This window comes from Rhamphochromis longiceps, linkage group LG2 (assembly GCF_057381845.1).
Source record: "Rhamphochromis longiceps isolate RC_006_pf linkage group LG2, R_longiceps_female_GT1.1, whole genome shotgun sequence".
Taxonomy (NCBI): domain Eukaryota; kingdom Metazoa; phylum Chordata; class Actinopteri; order Cichliformes; family Cichlidae; genus Rhamphochromis; species Rhamphochromis longiceps.
Window position 1 is genome coordinate 25,242,060 of NC_140558.1, and position 16,695 is coordinate 25,258,754.

Sequence of the window (16,695 nt, forward strand, 5' to 3'; positions counted from 1 at the left end):
CCTTCAGGGAAGAGGAGATTACAGGTTCCTGTGGTCGGCACAAAAAGAATTTTAGAGATGTTAACAGTTCTTGCTGCCTGGCTATGTTTTGCAGTGGGTAGATTTGAAGCTGTCGTGCAGATTCAAGAGTGTTGTTATGCGTGTGTCTGTGAAGCCGGGTGGTGGTCTACATATCTCTGAGGTGAACAAGAAGCACAGACACCTGCAGACAGCAGTCTTATTTACATCCTGTTATCCAATGGCCTTAACAGACAGGCCAACAAAGGATGACAAAGCTGAGAAGCTACAGTAATTCTCTGGAAAACGCTGGCTAGTCTACTGCTACTTTACTGCTAGCTTGCTGTGTCTTCTTTAAATATGCAGTGTGTTGTATGCAGTGCAATCATGCACACGCGGTTGTGCAATCCTGCACATTTTGCATCGCTAAACTGCTATACGCAGCTCCTAATGTCTATATGAACCCTCTCAAACAAAGTTTTCTGCTTGTCAGCACCATGAAAAAAACGTTCTGATTTATCCTTCAGCGATGACCCAAAGGTATATCAGATGAGAGGCAGAGAGCGAGTGGAGGGGGAATATTGGGAGAAAAAGAGAGTGAGAGAAAGAGAGAGATGGAAATGTAAAAACAAAGAGACAAAAAAAATGGAGACCTGAAACAGACACCTCTGGAGCTAAGGATGGATTTCTAGCCGAGACATCCTATTGTACAGAAAGCATAAAAACAAAGCTTCTGACCATGCATGACTATACACGCCATCTGTTAGCCACACCGTCAGAGGAAATGTTTGTTACACATCTACAAAATGACCCAACATGTATGCCAGTTTAGAACGGAAAGACTAAAACCTCTAGTTCAGAAAACCGGTTATTATGAAGTCAACTTAGGCGACTTCGATATCTGCTTTTAGGAGTTTATCGAGAAATTGTATTATCTGAACTGGTGGCATGACCAGCTACTACTCCATTTAACAGCTCTCCAGTATATATAATGACTACTTTTAACAGTGTATCCATTGGGTTAAATTGTGCTTGTTTAGCCATACTACTAGCTAAAATCAAAATTGTTGATTTATACTTTTTATCAAGCTACTTCAACCTTTGATACAAATGTTTCAATTCCAACTGCTAGAAATACTTTCAGCTAAATATTTCCCACTTTTTAGCTAGCTATTTCAACTGTGTCCATTCTGTTTTGACAAGTATTGTGCTTGTTTATCTATACTGTTATATAATATAATATAATAATATAACAATACTTAAAGTTTCATTTTCATCTGCTTTCCATATTTTTAGATAATTATTCTAACTTTTTATTCTTAATTTAAGATAGCTATTTCAATTGTTTATCTACTGTATTGCATGAAGCTTCTTGCCTGTTTGCATCCATCTTTTAAATTACTTGTGGCCACAGTTTGCTACTGCCTCTGGAAGCAGCCTTAACTCAGTTGACTTCAAATTACTGGAGTCTCTATGGCAATGCCTACGTCCCATTAACAAAGGTTGTAGCTGGGCAAGCTGAGAAACCAGGAAGTTTTTTTTGCGCATGCGCAATGTTGATAACCTCTGAAACTGAGGCAGCTGCTGGCTTTGCTTTCACTGCTCTGAGATCAGTGCTCATCTGCACATGGTATGGAAACATAGCTAGCACTAGAAAGTAAACAAGCCCTCTATGATTTATCATTGTAACAGACAAGTTTCCTTTTAATAACCAACTTGACCATGATGTGTTATGAGGAGCAAGCTTTTAATAACTTCTTTAGCATGTTAGCAAGGAAATGATTAATGAAAGGTAGGATATCTGGTTTATTGTCAGGGTAATTGGCTCTGCTTGCTTGTCTAGCACGCCACTGGTGCATGTTGATCGGTACTGAATCACTGAATCATGCTTATTATTAATCTCTGGCTCTCTTCCACAACATGTCTTTATCCCGTCTTCCTTCTCTCACCCCAACTGGTTGCAGCAGATGGCCCCTACCTGAGCCTGGTTCTGCCGGAGGTTTCTTCCTGTTAAAAGGGAGTTTTTCCTTCCCACTGTCGCCAAAGAGCTTGCTCATTGAGAGTCATGTGAGATTGTTGGGTTTTTCTCTGTGTGCGTTACTGTAGGGTCTACCTTACAATATAAAGCGCCTTGAGGTGACTATTGTTGTGATTTGGCGCTGTATAAATAAAAGGGAATTGGATTAAACTGAAGTACTGCCAGCTAAAATTGTTTAAAACTGTTTACCTTCCCGGCTAGCTCTTGTAGTTGTCAGCTACATCCTATTAGCTATTTATTTATTTTTTACTCATAGCCTTCATATATTTCATCAACTACTTTAAATAATTTTATTTGTTTAGACATTTTTAATGGCTAATGATGTAACTAGATGAGTTTTGTTATTACTTAAGTTTATTGCTTTTTAATTTTTTGTTGCGTCATTATTGCCTACCGTTTATCCTTTAACTTCTAAGTCTTCAGCTCAAACGTGTTTATCTCCACTTTTTTCTTTAGTGAAAAAAGTGATTAAAGAACTGAACTTCGTGATTAGTTAATCTAATTTTTCCATGTACCCCCTGGCTACTAAAATATACCCCATGAGGTACTTAGCGCTTTGATTGGGAATGACTACAGGGAGTGCAGAATTATTAGGCAAATGAGTATTTTGTCCACATCATCCTCTTCATGCATGTTGTCTTACTCCAAGCTGTATAGGCTCGAAAGCCTACTACCAATTAAGCATATTAGATGATGTGCATCTCTGTAATGAGAAGGGGTGTGGTCTAATGACATCAACACCCTATATCAGGTGTGCATAATTATTAGGCAACGTCCTTTCCTTTGGCAAAATGGGTCAAAAGAAGGACTTGACAGGCTCAGAAAAGTCAAAAATAGTGAGATATCTTGCAGAGGGATGCAGCAGTCTCAAAATTGCAAAGCTTCTGAAGCGTGATCATCGAACAATCAAGCGTTTCATTCAAAATAGTCAACAGGGTCGCAAGAAGCGTGTGGAAAAACCAAGGCGCCAAATAACTGCCCATGAACTGAGAAAAGTCAAGCGTGCAGCTGCCAAGATGCCACTTGCCACCAGTTTGGCCATATTTCAGAGCTGCAACATCACTGGAGTGCCCAAAAGCACAAGGTGTGCAATACTCAGAGACATGGCCAAGGTAAGAAAGGCTGAAAGACGACCACCACTGAACAAGACACACAAGCTGAAATGTCAAGACTGGGCCAAGAAATATCTCAAGACTGATTTTTCTAAGGTTTTATGGACCGATGAAATGAGAGTGAGTCTTGATGGGCCAGATGGATGGGCCCGTGGCTGGATTGGTAAAGGGCAGAGAGCTCCAGTCCGACTCAGACGCCAGTAAGGTGGAGGTGGAGTACTGGTTTGGGCTGGTATCATCAAAGATGAGCTTGTGGGGCCTTTTCGGGTTGAGGATGGAGTCAAGCTCAACTCCCAGTCCTACTGCCAGTTTCTGGAAGACACCTTCTTCAAGCAGTGGTACAGGAAGAAGTCTGCATCCTTCAAGAAAAACATGATTTTCATGCAGGACGATGCTCCATCACACGCGTCCAAGTACTCCACAGCGTGGCTGGCAAGAAAGGGTATAAAAGAAGAAAAACTAATGACATGGCCACCTTGTTCACCTGATCTGAACCCCATTGAGAACCTGTGGTCCATCATCAAATGTGAGATTTACAAGGAGGGAAAACAGTACACCTCTCTGAACAGTGTCTGGGAGGCTGTGGTTGCTGCTGCACGCAATGTTGATGGTGAACAGATCAAAACACTGACAGAATCCATGGATGGCAGGCTTTTGAGTGTCCTTGCAAAGAAAGGTGGCTATATTGGTCGCTGATTTGTTTTTGTTTTGTTTTTGAATGTCAGAAATGTATATTTGTGAATGTGGAGATGTTATATTGGTGTCACTGGTAAAAATAAATAATTGAAATGGGTATATATTTGTTTTTTGTTAAGTTGCCTAATAATTCTGCACAGTAATAGTCACCTGCACACACAGATATCCCCCTAAAATAGCTAAAACTAAAAACAAACTAAAAACTACTTCCAAAAACATTCAGCTTTGATATTAATGAGTTTTTTGGGTTCATTGAGAACATGGTTGTTGTTCAATAATAAAATTATTCCTCAAAAATACAACTTGCCTAATAATTCTGCACTCCCTGTAGTTTAGATTTGTACAAAGCTTTGGCTGTAAATACAAAGTCTAAAAAACTTACAAACCTTTCTATAAATGAAAAATATATATAAATAAATCCTGCAAGATAATTGCTAGTAGTGCAAGGCCAAGTAACACCTCCGTTATTCTAGTGCAAGGCTCTAAAAGAAAGTGCTACAAGCTGCAAACAGGTATTTACCGTTATACTGTTACTTCCCATCTGCAATCAGTTATGATGATGTCTGCTACAACAGTTTTGCTCTGGAATAAGTTGATATAACACAGCAGTGATTCATCTAAAAATTCAGTTCATGAAAATTTTTGCACTTGCTGTTCTAAACACCTACCAGTCTGGTAGCAGTTTCCTAGGAAAAATCCTCCCACTCACAGGAAGTGATGCATTTATGTTTACAGTTCATTTCAAATAAACACAAGGAAGAAGTGGATCGTTAGCAGTGAAGTTTTTAATCACTGTGGGGCTGTGTCAGTGCAGAAAAGTTATCACTACATTTCACGTCCTCCTTGCCATGATTGTGACCAGTAGTTTGTCACACAGCTTGTCCTGTCTCCTACCTACTGGGACAACAGGAAACATGGTGACACAAACAGTGCATAGGAGTAAAATGTGAAGTAAAGGGGGGGAGATAACTGGAATATTAATGTTTGTCAAGCCTGAGTGATTTATATATTACTCACATTATCCCTGTATTGAAGCCAGTACCTGCTAAACATGGTTTCTCTGTGCCTGTCTGTGTGACGTGCTCATATATTTGTGAGGGATCCCACCAGACAATCGTTAAATGTTGGACCCTCCAAAGAAAAGAAAGTCAAATAAACATTAAGAAAATTGACTTTACTGGGATGATGTGCAGTTGGTAGCTTTAGTCATATAAATGCTTATGTGAAACAGCAGCAATTTCCTAATGTTGTAAACCCGCTCAACATTTGGCAATAAAACCCTTTCTGATTCTGATTCTGATTCTCACTGTCAAGTCTTAGAGAATTTTGCCGTACACAAAAGCATGAGAGGACAACATAAAGTGCTAGCTACGTAGGCACGGAGAAACCTGCAGGGAATGCTCTGTGTCAAATGTAGGATAACTTCACTGGGGTGCTAAGCAGACAGAGACAACAACAAAGTAGACAAATAATACACTAAACATGGAAGCATTATATTTCTAGTTTGTTTGTTCCTAAATACAGATAATGTTCTTCTGTGTCTGACGAAAGCTATCAAAGGCACTATAATATATCTTTTTAACAGTTAACCTCCAAACCAAGGGTCAGGCAGGATACAGATTAAAGTTGTGGTTTACAGATTTATCCAGTTCATCTTTCAATAAAAAAAATATCAGCACACTTAATTGGATGCCAATTTTACCCTCTGCCGTATTTTTTGGACCAAAAGGTGCATTAAGCGACACAGAACGGTCAGATAAGTCAAACTTTACTCAACTCATTCTTCTTTCTTCCTCCACTTCTGTACCATTGATTCATTAATGTTGAATTCTCTGGCAGCTGCTCTATTCCCATGTTGTTGCAGTATATGAATGACTAACCTCGTATTGTGGATGGATTATCTCAGTTGTTCTCCTGACTGAAGTTTGGTCCGTTTACATCCTGCCATGCGATTGCATTTGTCCCTAACCATCAGGAACCCTCATGTTAACTTTTATCGAGTGGGGAAAAAGTTAGCGTTCATCCTCCAGCTTCACTGTGTTTATGTTATGCTAACATAGCTAGATGGACGTTGATTTTCCATGGAGAACAGAGGTCGTGTCAGACCATCTTCTTGGAAAGTGAGAACTAACAATCAGATTATTGCAAAGAAAAAATGTATTTGCATTTGTCTGTGCAAAATAATTTTCTTTGATTAAATGACAACTAACATGGTTCTGTCATCTCTGTGTACACAGAATCGTGTTACTAAAGATTGTTTAAAAATAACAAACACTTGAGCTGTTTACGACCAACCGCAAAATACAGTAGAGATTTACACTACAGTTTGTAAAAAGATTTTATCTTAAATTATTTTCTAACCTCAGCTAAAAATGTCAGCATGATGGCATCTGCTATGTTATTCTAATTGATAAAGAGATAATAAAAACAGTTCATAAACAAGCTTTCTGGTTCCAGAGAATCAAACAAGGATGTCCAGGTGACGTTTAAGAAATTCCCCAAATGGACATCACTGTAATATCTGCAACGCTGGTTCAACTTTTATTTTGAGCTAGACTTTGAAAAAAGGCCTCCCGCTGATTTCAAAATCCCAGGTGACTTCCTTCATAAGTTATTCACAAACTTGGGTGTCCATGAGTCCTGAAATCCGTCATGCCTCTTCTGTCCTCGTTGCTTTGGAGTGCCCTCAGCTTGCAAATTGTTTCATGGTAACATGCCAACAGAGTGACCGACAATAGAGACAGCTGCTAATATACAATGTCAGCAAGATGTCCTCTTCAACTTTTCAAGCCAGTTTAATTCTTCTGAGCAAGGCTGGGCTTAGAAACATCATTAAATCCCAAAGGGCTTCAAGTGGACTGCTATGTAGGCTACGTTGTATGTTGTTACCTAGCATAAATGTGTTTCACAATGCCATTGCACATAACACTGACTGTTTTAAAAAAACTGCAAATACAGTATATGTATAGTATTGACCGTACACTCTATCTATAAACCTTCCATGCGCACAGTCCTCACTCAGCATATTGACTTTTTTTTTTCAAGAAAACCCACTTTTCCCTTGTGACAGAGATGCTAATTGTTTCCACTGGGTTTACTGCCTTATTGCTAACAGCTGAAAATTACTCCACCAGTTTTTCAGTAATTTGCATCTCATCTAAAATAGTCTGGACTCATTATTTTCAGTGTTAAATAAATAAATAAAAAATATCCAAAGGCATTTATACATTAGGCGAGGTTTTGTTCAACACCTCTGCTTTTCTTCCCATTTCACAGACAGACCTCGCTCTAAAATGAATTCATCTTGGAGACAAAAGCATTAAGTGAATGGGCACATTAATGTGCAGGTGAAGATCGGTTGCATGTTTTTGGAGCAAATTGGTGAAAAGTGAAGACAAGAAGCCTTCAGACACAGCCGAGCGGTCAGGTGGGCTGCAGGTGGGCTGCAGGTGTGCATGTCGAGCGATCATAACCAAGGAACAGAAGACACGGTGACCAGCAACAATGACATCACAGATAGACAGAGAGAAAGAGAGAGGGACAGAGACTGGGTGGAGAGACAGAGGGAGCTACACAGTGATGGCTGAGAGGACGGGGGACCGACTGAGAAATAAACTTACTTGCAGGACAGCTGGTTAATACCATGTATGAAGTAACAGTCTCCTCCGTTGACGCAGTAGGACTTCTCAGAGTCATTGCAGTGCCGCGCATGACTCACACCTGGAGACAGGGTTGTGGTGGTCACTAGGAGAAACACAGATTGACAGAAAAGACACAGTGCATTACGCTGCAATCCTGCATGCGACGCCACAGTGTACACAGGCATTAGTCACTTTGTTGTGAGCTCCAGCTCTCCATTGGTTTTACAAGTGCAAAGGTCCCCAGGATACTTGTATTTTCTTATTCCAACCTTAAAGCTGAAAAATTAAGATATATTTGCAAGTAATAAAAATAATTATTCTGTTTTTACAACCGCTGCCTCTGCTTTACTTGTCTGCGTTATCCCCAGCCAGCCATGTGAAGAGAACACATGACGACAGTGACCGTAAACAAGGTTTGTGCTCGTATGATCAGACTCCTGCATCAAAAAAATCGGACGTATTTGAGCGATATATCAACACAAACATCAGCACATAGACAGAAGGACAGATAGAAATAAGTTGTTCTCACAGATCTGCACGCTGATTATACTTGTGGCGTTTTCTTGTCCTACTGAGTTTTCAGCCACACAAGTGTAGTTGCCAGAATCTTCCACACGGACACGACTGATCTGCACCTTTGAGTTTTTTCTTGAGCAAAAGGGAAGGAGAGAGGCAGAGACAATGTCAGTTATTATTCTTTCAAAAAGAAAAGCCTTCATCTACTTGTTTTCAGCATACATAAATGTAAAGACAGCTAACTTTGTTTTCTGTTTGGACATGCATTTACTGACCATTTAAAGTACTTTTGACATCAAGTCACATTTATTACAGGCACTACCTCACATCTATGGCAATTTTAGAATGAACAATTAACTTGAATACATGTCTTTGGGAGAAAGCACGTACAAACTCCACACAGACAGACCCCAGCAGGGGTCTGAACCAGGAACCTTCTTCTAGTGAGGCAACAGTGCTAACCGCTACACCACCAGGCCTTTGACAATGACTCGGTAGTGTACTATGGGACTCTAAAGTTTTTTTTAGCTGGAAACTAACACTTTAGTAGCCATTGAAAGGAAAAAAGTATTGCTTTTATTAATTTGAGAGCATGTATTAATCAAACTGTACCTTGTGTGCATGTTTTTATTATTTTGTGCAGAGAAAGACTACAGCACTACGGCACACTGGCCCTTCACCCCCAAACTAGCCAGGGGGAACTTGGCCTATGTTATATATGAATGAGGGGATCTCTAAGATACTGACTACTACGGTTTTTCATGTAGGTTAAGCACCCAGTGGTCAACTTGAAAAACAGGACCTCCACTTGCACAGAGAGGATGCTGTTCTGGCAGGTAAAGGGTAGGAAAACTTAGAGCTGGTAGGTTCCATACTGCCTGCAATCAGAAGACGTTTCAAACCTCCATCTTAACCAGGTTTTCTCAGTGCACTAAAAACATCCTATTGTCCCAAACGTCGTGCTAAAAATTCGTGAGCCCCACATGCAGACGTGTCTCTTGTCATCAATGCAAATCACAAAAGGTGCAGTTGTGTTTGTTGCTTTCAGCTGTTTGTGGGACTCTTTTCTCTGTATTCAACATGCACAGCTTTGTGGCGTTACCTAAAGTCACAGGATCTATTTGTGCATCGTCAAAGATAGAGTGTAGTATGCATGAGTATTACTAATAAAATGAGAGAGCTCAACAGCGAAATTAAGTAAAAATATTCAGCATCATGAAACCAAATATCTGTATATCAACCTTATTTTAACAGAAACAGGTTTTATTTGTTTTATTTGCAGTAAGAACTACTCTACTCTCACTGCTAAAGTGAATCAGCAGTGCCTCTGATTGGCAGAGGTCACTGTTACCACGGAAATGTTTAAACCCCTGGACAACTGGGAGGACGGTGATTGCAGTAAGAAATGCAGCACTTACCACACTGACAGCTAGACTTTACTTTACTGAACAAACTAAAACATATATCAAGACTATGATAATGAAAAAAAAAACATTTGTGGTCGGACATCATTTGTTGTGGAATCTGGGAATTCCAATAGATTACAAGCTGGGTAGATCCTTCATTGTCAAAAGTGATTATATTAATTACATAGTCTTGTACCCTTGCCATTTTTTCCATTTTCTTTTCATTTTTGACCCAAATCAAATCTTTTCATGGCCACAATTCACAGGTTGGCTCGGCTCAAGGCTTTAACCTCCTAGGATCTGGTATCCACATATGAGGACATCACATTTTGGGTTGTCTAGACCAGCGGTCCCCAACCTTTTTAGTGCCACGGATCGGTTTAATATCGGACAATATTTTAACGGACCGGTCTTTAAGGTGTCGCGGATAAATACAACAAAATAAAATGCTACGACCGAGACAAAAACTGTGGTATTTTGTAAATATAATAATAAATGTGAATTCACTGTGTAATTGTGTAACTTTATTAGCAGCGTCCTCCTGAAATGTGCCAACAACATTCAGAGTAACATCCTCCTCTCTGCCCCTTAATGCTCTCTGGTCACTATGGTAACGCATAAATATTTATTTCAAAATAAGACGCACAACTACAACACGGGAAAAGACCCAGGGAAACCGAGTTAATGATAAAAACCCTGAAATCACATAAATTTCACACTCGCGCCTCAACTCTCACAGCCCGGTACCAAACGGCTAACCGCTGGTCAATACTACATTTTGCTCTACAAGGGCCTGATATCCACTTATGAAAACATTACACTGCCACTGTTCTATCAAAATTTAAAACGAATGTCCTCATAGTTGGATATCAGACCCTTGTAGAGCAAAATCAGGTAAAAAGATAATTCTTTGTTTTTACATTCATCAGGTCCCAATCAGCCCAAATAGGAAAGAGAAATTAAAAATGCATGCCATGAAAGAGTTCAGGTCTTAGGAGGTTAAAGTCGTTATATCGGGATTTTTTGAAATGTCAGTGGAGAAAATGAATGGAAAACTCACTTCCCAAGCGGGGCCCTTAAAAAGTGGGAGGTCACTGTTGAGCTCTAAAAGGTGAAAGATGATTAAATGCTCCATAGAGCAAGAGAAACCTGTCACATCAACTCCAGGCAGAAATATAACATTGAACTCATTCTTATGAGACTATATTAACTTGATGGTTACTCATTGTAGAACAGCGGAGTGATAGCATCAACCAAAACAGCTGTTATAGTACATGTGGATGACAGTTCTTGGTTTTTACATCATACCCTAAGAAAAAATATCTGCTTTGGCACACTCACTTGTTGGTTTTTATTTTGAGGTCTCTGCCTTTCTGAAGCTCGTGTCCATCTTTGTACCAGCGGAAGGAAGGGCTGGGATTCCCCGACGCCTCACACTTCAAGTACAGCTTCTTCCCTTCCATCAGAGATTGGCTGCTAATCATCCGCAACTTAGGAGCAGAGGCTGGCCAGAGAGAGACAAGAGACCAACAGACAGAGGGGCAGAGAAAGGATTGCATTATTGAAATGAATGGCAGGCATTCAATTAATCTATAAATGTAATTATCTGAGTCTGCCTTTTTCCCATAGTGTGTATGTTTCTTTGAGTGTGCGTTCATGTGTGTAACCAATGGAAATCTATAAGTGAAGGTTTAGATGTTGACCTGAGGGAACAGGTCAAAGTTCACATGGCTGAAATTCTCAAAGGAAAAACAAGGACAGACATTATACACAGGTGCATTAGCTCCAAAGCTTAACCTTAACCCAAATCTAATTCTTCAAGCCTAGAACAACCCAAAATGTCTTTGCCTTCCACAAATGTCCTTACTCCAGATGTCTAGAAGTCAAATTAGTCCTTGCACAGACAGATGTGTAAGGATATAGAGAGAGGAAAGGCTCTATGGTAAGGTGGTCTGAATCCTGAAAAGCAAAGACAAACTGAAACCTTGTATCGAGGGAAAAAGTCTTGCCACAGAAACTCTCTGCAGTAGATTTTCACTATAGAGCAAAGTGTGTGTGTGTGTGTGTGTGTGTGTGTGTGTGTGTGTGTGTGTGTGTACGTGTACTTCATCAGTCCCAGGAGTCTTTCACTCTCTCTCTTTTCTCCTTAAAAATTACAACAGACTGCATCACTGACACCAGCGCAGGCAACACAAGCACACAGAAGCTAAAGCAAAGAGACAGCTCAGCACCATCTACTACCATTTATATACACACACAAGCAGTGAAACCCCCCGATTTTACCCCACATGTGCAGACACACTCACACACAGTGCAGTGATAGGACATGCTTGATCAAATGGAAGACAACTGTTGTATAGGCTCCTCACAGCACTGCTGTATCTTCCATTACTCCTCACATAGGTGCAGTAGATACACTCTAGAGCTTTAGGCATCTATATGAGACTCTGTAAGTCAATATATGATTGTGTACATCCTGTCAGTTGTGCAAACATGATAACTACAATTAGCTGCTGTCATGGTTCTAAGGTTTTGTGCTTTTGAATTCATAGTGAACATATTTTGAGTTTGGGGTTCTGATTAAGCTTTACTGTTATTCTGCTGTGTGAAGTTTTCATTTTTGGGTGTGTTGATCATGGCTGTTGAGCAAATTCAATACCTCTTTTGACTTTACGTTTTTCCTGTTAAGTATATTTTCAGTTTTACAATCCTTTGTTTGGGTTGAATAATGAGTTTTATTGATTATAGTTTCCTGTCTCATGTTCATCTCTTTGTGCTAATGTTTTGGTTTCCCTTTGTTTTCCAGTCTGGCATCTTGTTAGTGTGTTAGTGTTCATGCCTGTATTAATTTTCATGGTTATTCCTTGTTTTATTTTGAAGGTTGGTTTTCCTTCTTGCTTTGTGTTAGACTTACTTCCTGCTTTGGGTTTGTGTTAATTACTTATCCTGTGCACCTGTGTTCAGTTCCACTCCTTTATCTACTTCCTAATCAGCTGCCAGTGTATATATAGTCCAACCTTTTAGCCTTTTGTGTATATGTGTATATAGTCTAATCTTCTCCGTGTCCTTTGACAGCATGCAGCCCTCACACGGGGCGATTAACGCTGACAGCACTAATTTTTACATTTGTGTTGTTTTGTTCAGCGAGGGGCTGAACGGCACTAACGCGCCAACGAGCTAACCGTGCTAATACGTTGACGCCGTGCAGCCCCACACACGGGGTGATCCGCTAATTTGTTAACGGAGTTTTGCTGCATTAATGCGGTTATGGCGTTAACGTTATTTTAATGAGATTAATGCTGACAGCATTATAGATATACAGTAGATGAAGAATATACACACCAACCAGTCACAGAATACACATTTTCCCTTGTGATCGGAGGTTGCCAGGGGGTTGCTGACCAGTCTCTAGGCCTGTATGACTGCGGCCTGAAGTGGCTGAAAAACGGTAAAACAGGATATAAACTTTCTGTGTCCTCAAGTCTCCGCTCAGGTTCCTGTGACGTAAAGCTAATCAGCGCACAATGAGTGCAGACATCCACATGCCTGTCTGTTTTTTGTGACCGTGTGGACTAGCCCGTAGAGAATTTACATTACACTGCACCAACTACGCATGTGCCCAGACAGCAAACTTCAAAGAAGTATAACAGGAATAACTACTCAATCGTTGGGCATCCAGCTGTCCATGTCCGCAACCAAGTATAATCCAGGCTTCTACATGGAATTTGCCAAATGATCCACATGAGAAATGAGCTAGCTGATCTACGTGTAAGAAAATCTCGTAAGCGCCCATAAATATTATATCAAAAGTGAATGAAGCCACCATGATATCACCCAGTGCTTTGTAAGGTCCTGTTTGGAAGCTGTGATCTACACATTTTTGCCTCTTGGTGTTTCAAAACTGGGCTTGGTTGATTGCAGCAATTAGCTAGTCAGAAGGCAGGCCTGCCCTATGGCACTCTGGCTTGGTCTTCTTTTTTACTTTAATGTGGGACCAAAATTTACAAAACGGAAATGTTGTCTCAACTGAAACCAAAAACTCATTTGGAAGTTTACCATTAAAAAGAATGTGGGTTTAAGTCAAATCCACATAGCTTTCACCTTTATGTCCAGGTTTTCTGTGTAGTCCATCCACACTCCAAATACTCCAAGATAGTCAACACTGAGTTGTTTGGCAAAAATAAATACAGAAGACGGCTTGTGATATTTTTTTTTTGTAATTTCATCAAATCTCACGAAAACCAAAGCCCCACTCCAACTAGGAATTACTGTGTATCCAACTTGTGATATGTTTCATTTCTTTAAGCTTTCTTTGTGTCCTAAAGTTAAAAAAAGTTTGTCACACTGTTTATGCTGTAGTTTATTTTATATATTTTATATTTAGCCAGAAATGCCCTCTATACCACCAAATTTATAAAAATTCATCGACTTTTCTTGCTTGAGTAACTTTTACTAAAACCTTAGACACCATCTGTTTAAAAGATGGTGTTGCCCTTTTAAAATATGACTTTTAGTTTTTAGCCAAATGGTTTGGTGCTGAATGCCACAGAGGAAATAGGAAATTACACAGGTGGAAGTCAGTCTAGAAAAAAAAACATACAACCTCTGAATGGATCTGATAAGTAGATCCTCCACGAAGCACCGTCCAAACAGCTTGCAGTTATATAAGTGGGATTCAAGTATGTGTTTGTGACTCAAAAGAGAACAAGCAGGATGCCTACTTACATTTAGTAAGATTTAGTGTTGTCACAGTCTCCACACACACTGTGGATGTGTAATTCCACGTCATGCCAAAGTAAACCATCCCAGCATCATCACATGCTGTCTCTGTCTCGCTCCATGGCTCCTGGTTTGTAATGAGTAATGCTGAAGAATAGCAGTGTGGACATCTTCAAAATACAAACTTTTGAATACTTCACTTACTATTTTGATATGTTCTCCACGTGCAACTGTCTCAGTAATACGTGGATCCATTGATCATCATCTTTGACTTGCAGGTAATGTCATAGCCAACACTGCATTTACGATGTTAGAGATGCTTGACTTAACGTGTTCACAATAACATCAGGTCAAAGTGTATAATTATCATTCACTGCAGTCGACTGCATTCTTTAGAACATTTTAGCATCTTTCAGCTCACTGTTTTGGTTTAAGCCCCCCAACTGTTCTTGTTCAGTCTCATCATTCTTATCTACAGGCAGCTGTTTTCAAGGAAGAAACAAACAACTGGAAAGGCAGTCAACAAGCTAGCTTTGAATACAGTTGTGCAGGTAACACCTCCAGCTTGGTTATTTGTAAGTGATTACTTGGTTTACTGACGGCTGTACAGTCTACAGTTTGTTGTTATTATCAGCATTGAGTGAACAGTGTCACCTGCATCAGGCTTTTCAGAGTAGATAAATGTATAATAAGAAATTATTATCCTCACTCTGTTTAGTCATTCTAAGTCAAAATCGGGTTATGATTAAAAAGCTTGATGAGTTTCAAGGCCTGAGTTTTGGACTCACAGGGCTTACGTGCACATTCACAAATGGAACAGTATAAATATGACAGAACCCAGGCTGCACATGGAAACCCGACTTGTTCTGCAGTGTGTTCCTGTTTCTTCTCATCACAATAAAAGGTTTTATCTGATAAGGACTGCATGATTACTGCACATAAAACTGCTGGTAGATGTGGTGTTAAACAAAATCTTGCATTAGTTACATAGAGTTACTGGAAGAAAAACTAACTATATTTGTGTAATTATTCATTAAATATAGGAAAAATATATAATCTTTATTTACTATTATTATTTTGATCACACTATGTGTTTCCACATATGGTTGGCAAGCAATAGGTTGCAAGTTCAATTCTAGCCAGAGACATAAATCCCCTTTGGTGTTACATAAAACTGCCAAACCAAGATCCCTGGTGACAAAGGATCACCAAAAGTAGCTGCTTCTACTTTTTTTAAAATTTTATTTTAGTAGTACTGTAAAAGTGACACTAAACCTTTTTTTAAAGTGTGGTACACATGTACCTTACCAGTCAATAATGTAAAATTTGACTTTAATTCAAGCTTTCCTTTATAAATGTATACACTCACACATATACACAGACAAGTCTTGATTTACTGCACCACAAAGACACTCAGCAAGTCGTGTTGTGCTTCTTCACATTCAGCTATAGAATAGCTTCAGGCTGTATTTTTCATGTATCCAGAAGCAAGAATGAAAAGAAATGGTCACATTTTTCCATCTGTGAATACAGTGGTGTGAAAAAGTGTTTGCCCCCTTCCTGACTTCCCATTTTTTATGTTCGTCACACTTGAGTGTTTCAGATCATCATACAAATATTAGATACAATAATAAACAAAGATGATGCAAGTAAACACACAATGCAGTTTCTAAATGAAGGCGTTTATTATTAATGGGGAAAAAACAAAAACCTACATGGCCCTGAACCTGATAAGTGGTTGGGCCATCCTTGGCAACGCTGTGGAGGAGTTTTGGCCCACTCATCTTCGCAGAACTGCGATTCAGCCACATTAGAGGGTTTTTGAGCATGAAGCACCTTCTTAAGTTCATACCAGAGCATCTCAGTCAGATTCAGGACAGGACTTTGACTAGGTCACTCCAAAGTCTTCATTTTGTTTCTCTTAAGCCATTAGGAGTTGGACTTGCTGGTGTGTTTTGGATCATTGTCCTGCTGCAGAACCCAAGTGCGCTTCAGCTTGGGGTCACAAGCAGATGGCCGGACAGTCTCCTTCAGGATGTTTTAGTAGACGGCAGAATTCATGGTTCCATTTACCACAGCAAGTCTTCCATGTCCTGAGGCAGCAAAGCAGCCCAAGACCACACTACCACCAAAATATTTTACTGTTGGTATGATGTTCCAGCGTTACTTTTACACCAGATGTAACGGGACACACACACGTTCCAAAAAGTTCGGCTTTTGTCTCATCAGTCCACAGAGTATTTTCCCCAAAGTCTTAGGGGTCATCAAGATGTTTTCTGGCAAAACTGAGACAAGCCTTTATGTTCCTTTTGCTCAGCAGTGGTTTTCATCTTGGAACTCAGCCATGCAGGCTGTTTTTGCCCAGTCTCTTTCTTATGGTGGAGTCATGAACAGTGACCTTAACTCAGGCCAGTGAGGCTTGCAGTCTTTGGATGTTGCTCTAGGTCTTTTGTGACCTCTTGGGTGACTTGTTGTTCCACTCTTGGGGTCATTGTGATTGGCTGGCCACTCCTGGAAACATTTACCACTTTTCCATGTTTTTGCCATTTGTGGATAATGGCTCTGACTGT

At 39.9% G+C, this 16,695-nt stretch overlaps 1 protein-coding gene across 2 annotated transcripts in view; it reads right to left on the reverse strand.

Annotated features, from left to right (window-relative positions):
- The window catches only part of LOC146677250 (pro-neuregulin-2, membrane-bound isoform-like), a 71,077-nt gene that overhangs the window by 21,873 nt on the left and 32,509 nt on the right, over positions 1 to 16,695 (reverse strand). For both annotated transcript variants that reach the window (XM_085419676.1, XM_085419683.1), the window contains exons 2-4: positions 10,748 to 10,910; positions 8,014 to 8,132; positions 7,464 to 7,587 (exon numbers count right to left, since the gene is read on the reverse strand). In XM_085419676.1, coding sequence (XP_085275802.1) covers positions 7,464 to 7,587; positions 8,014 to 8,132; positions 10,748 to 10,910 — 406 coding nt within the window. The remainder of the gene's footprint in view (positions 1 to 7,463; positions 7,588 to 8,013; positions 8,133 to 10,747; positions 10,911 to 16,695) is intronic.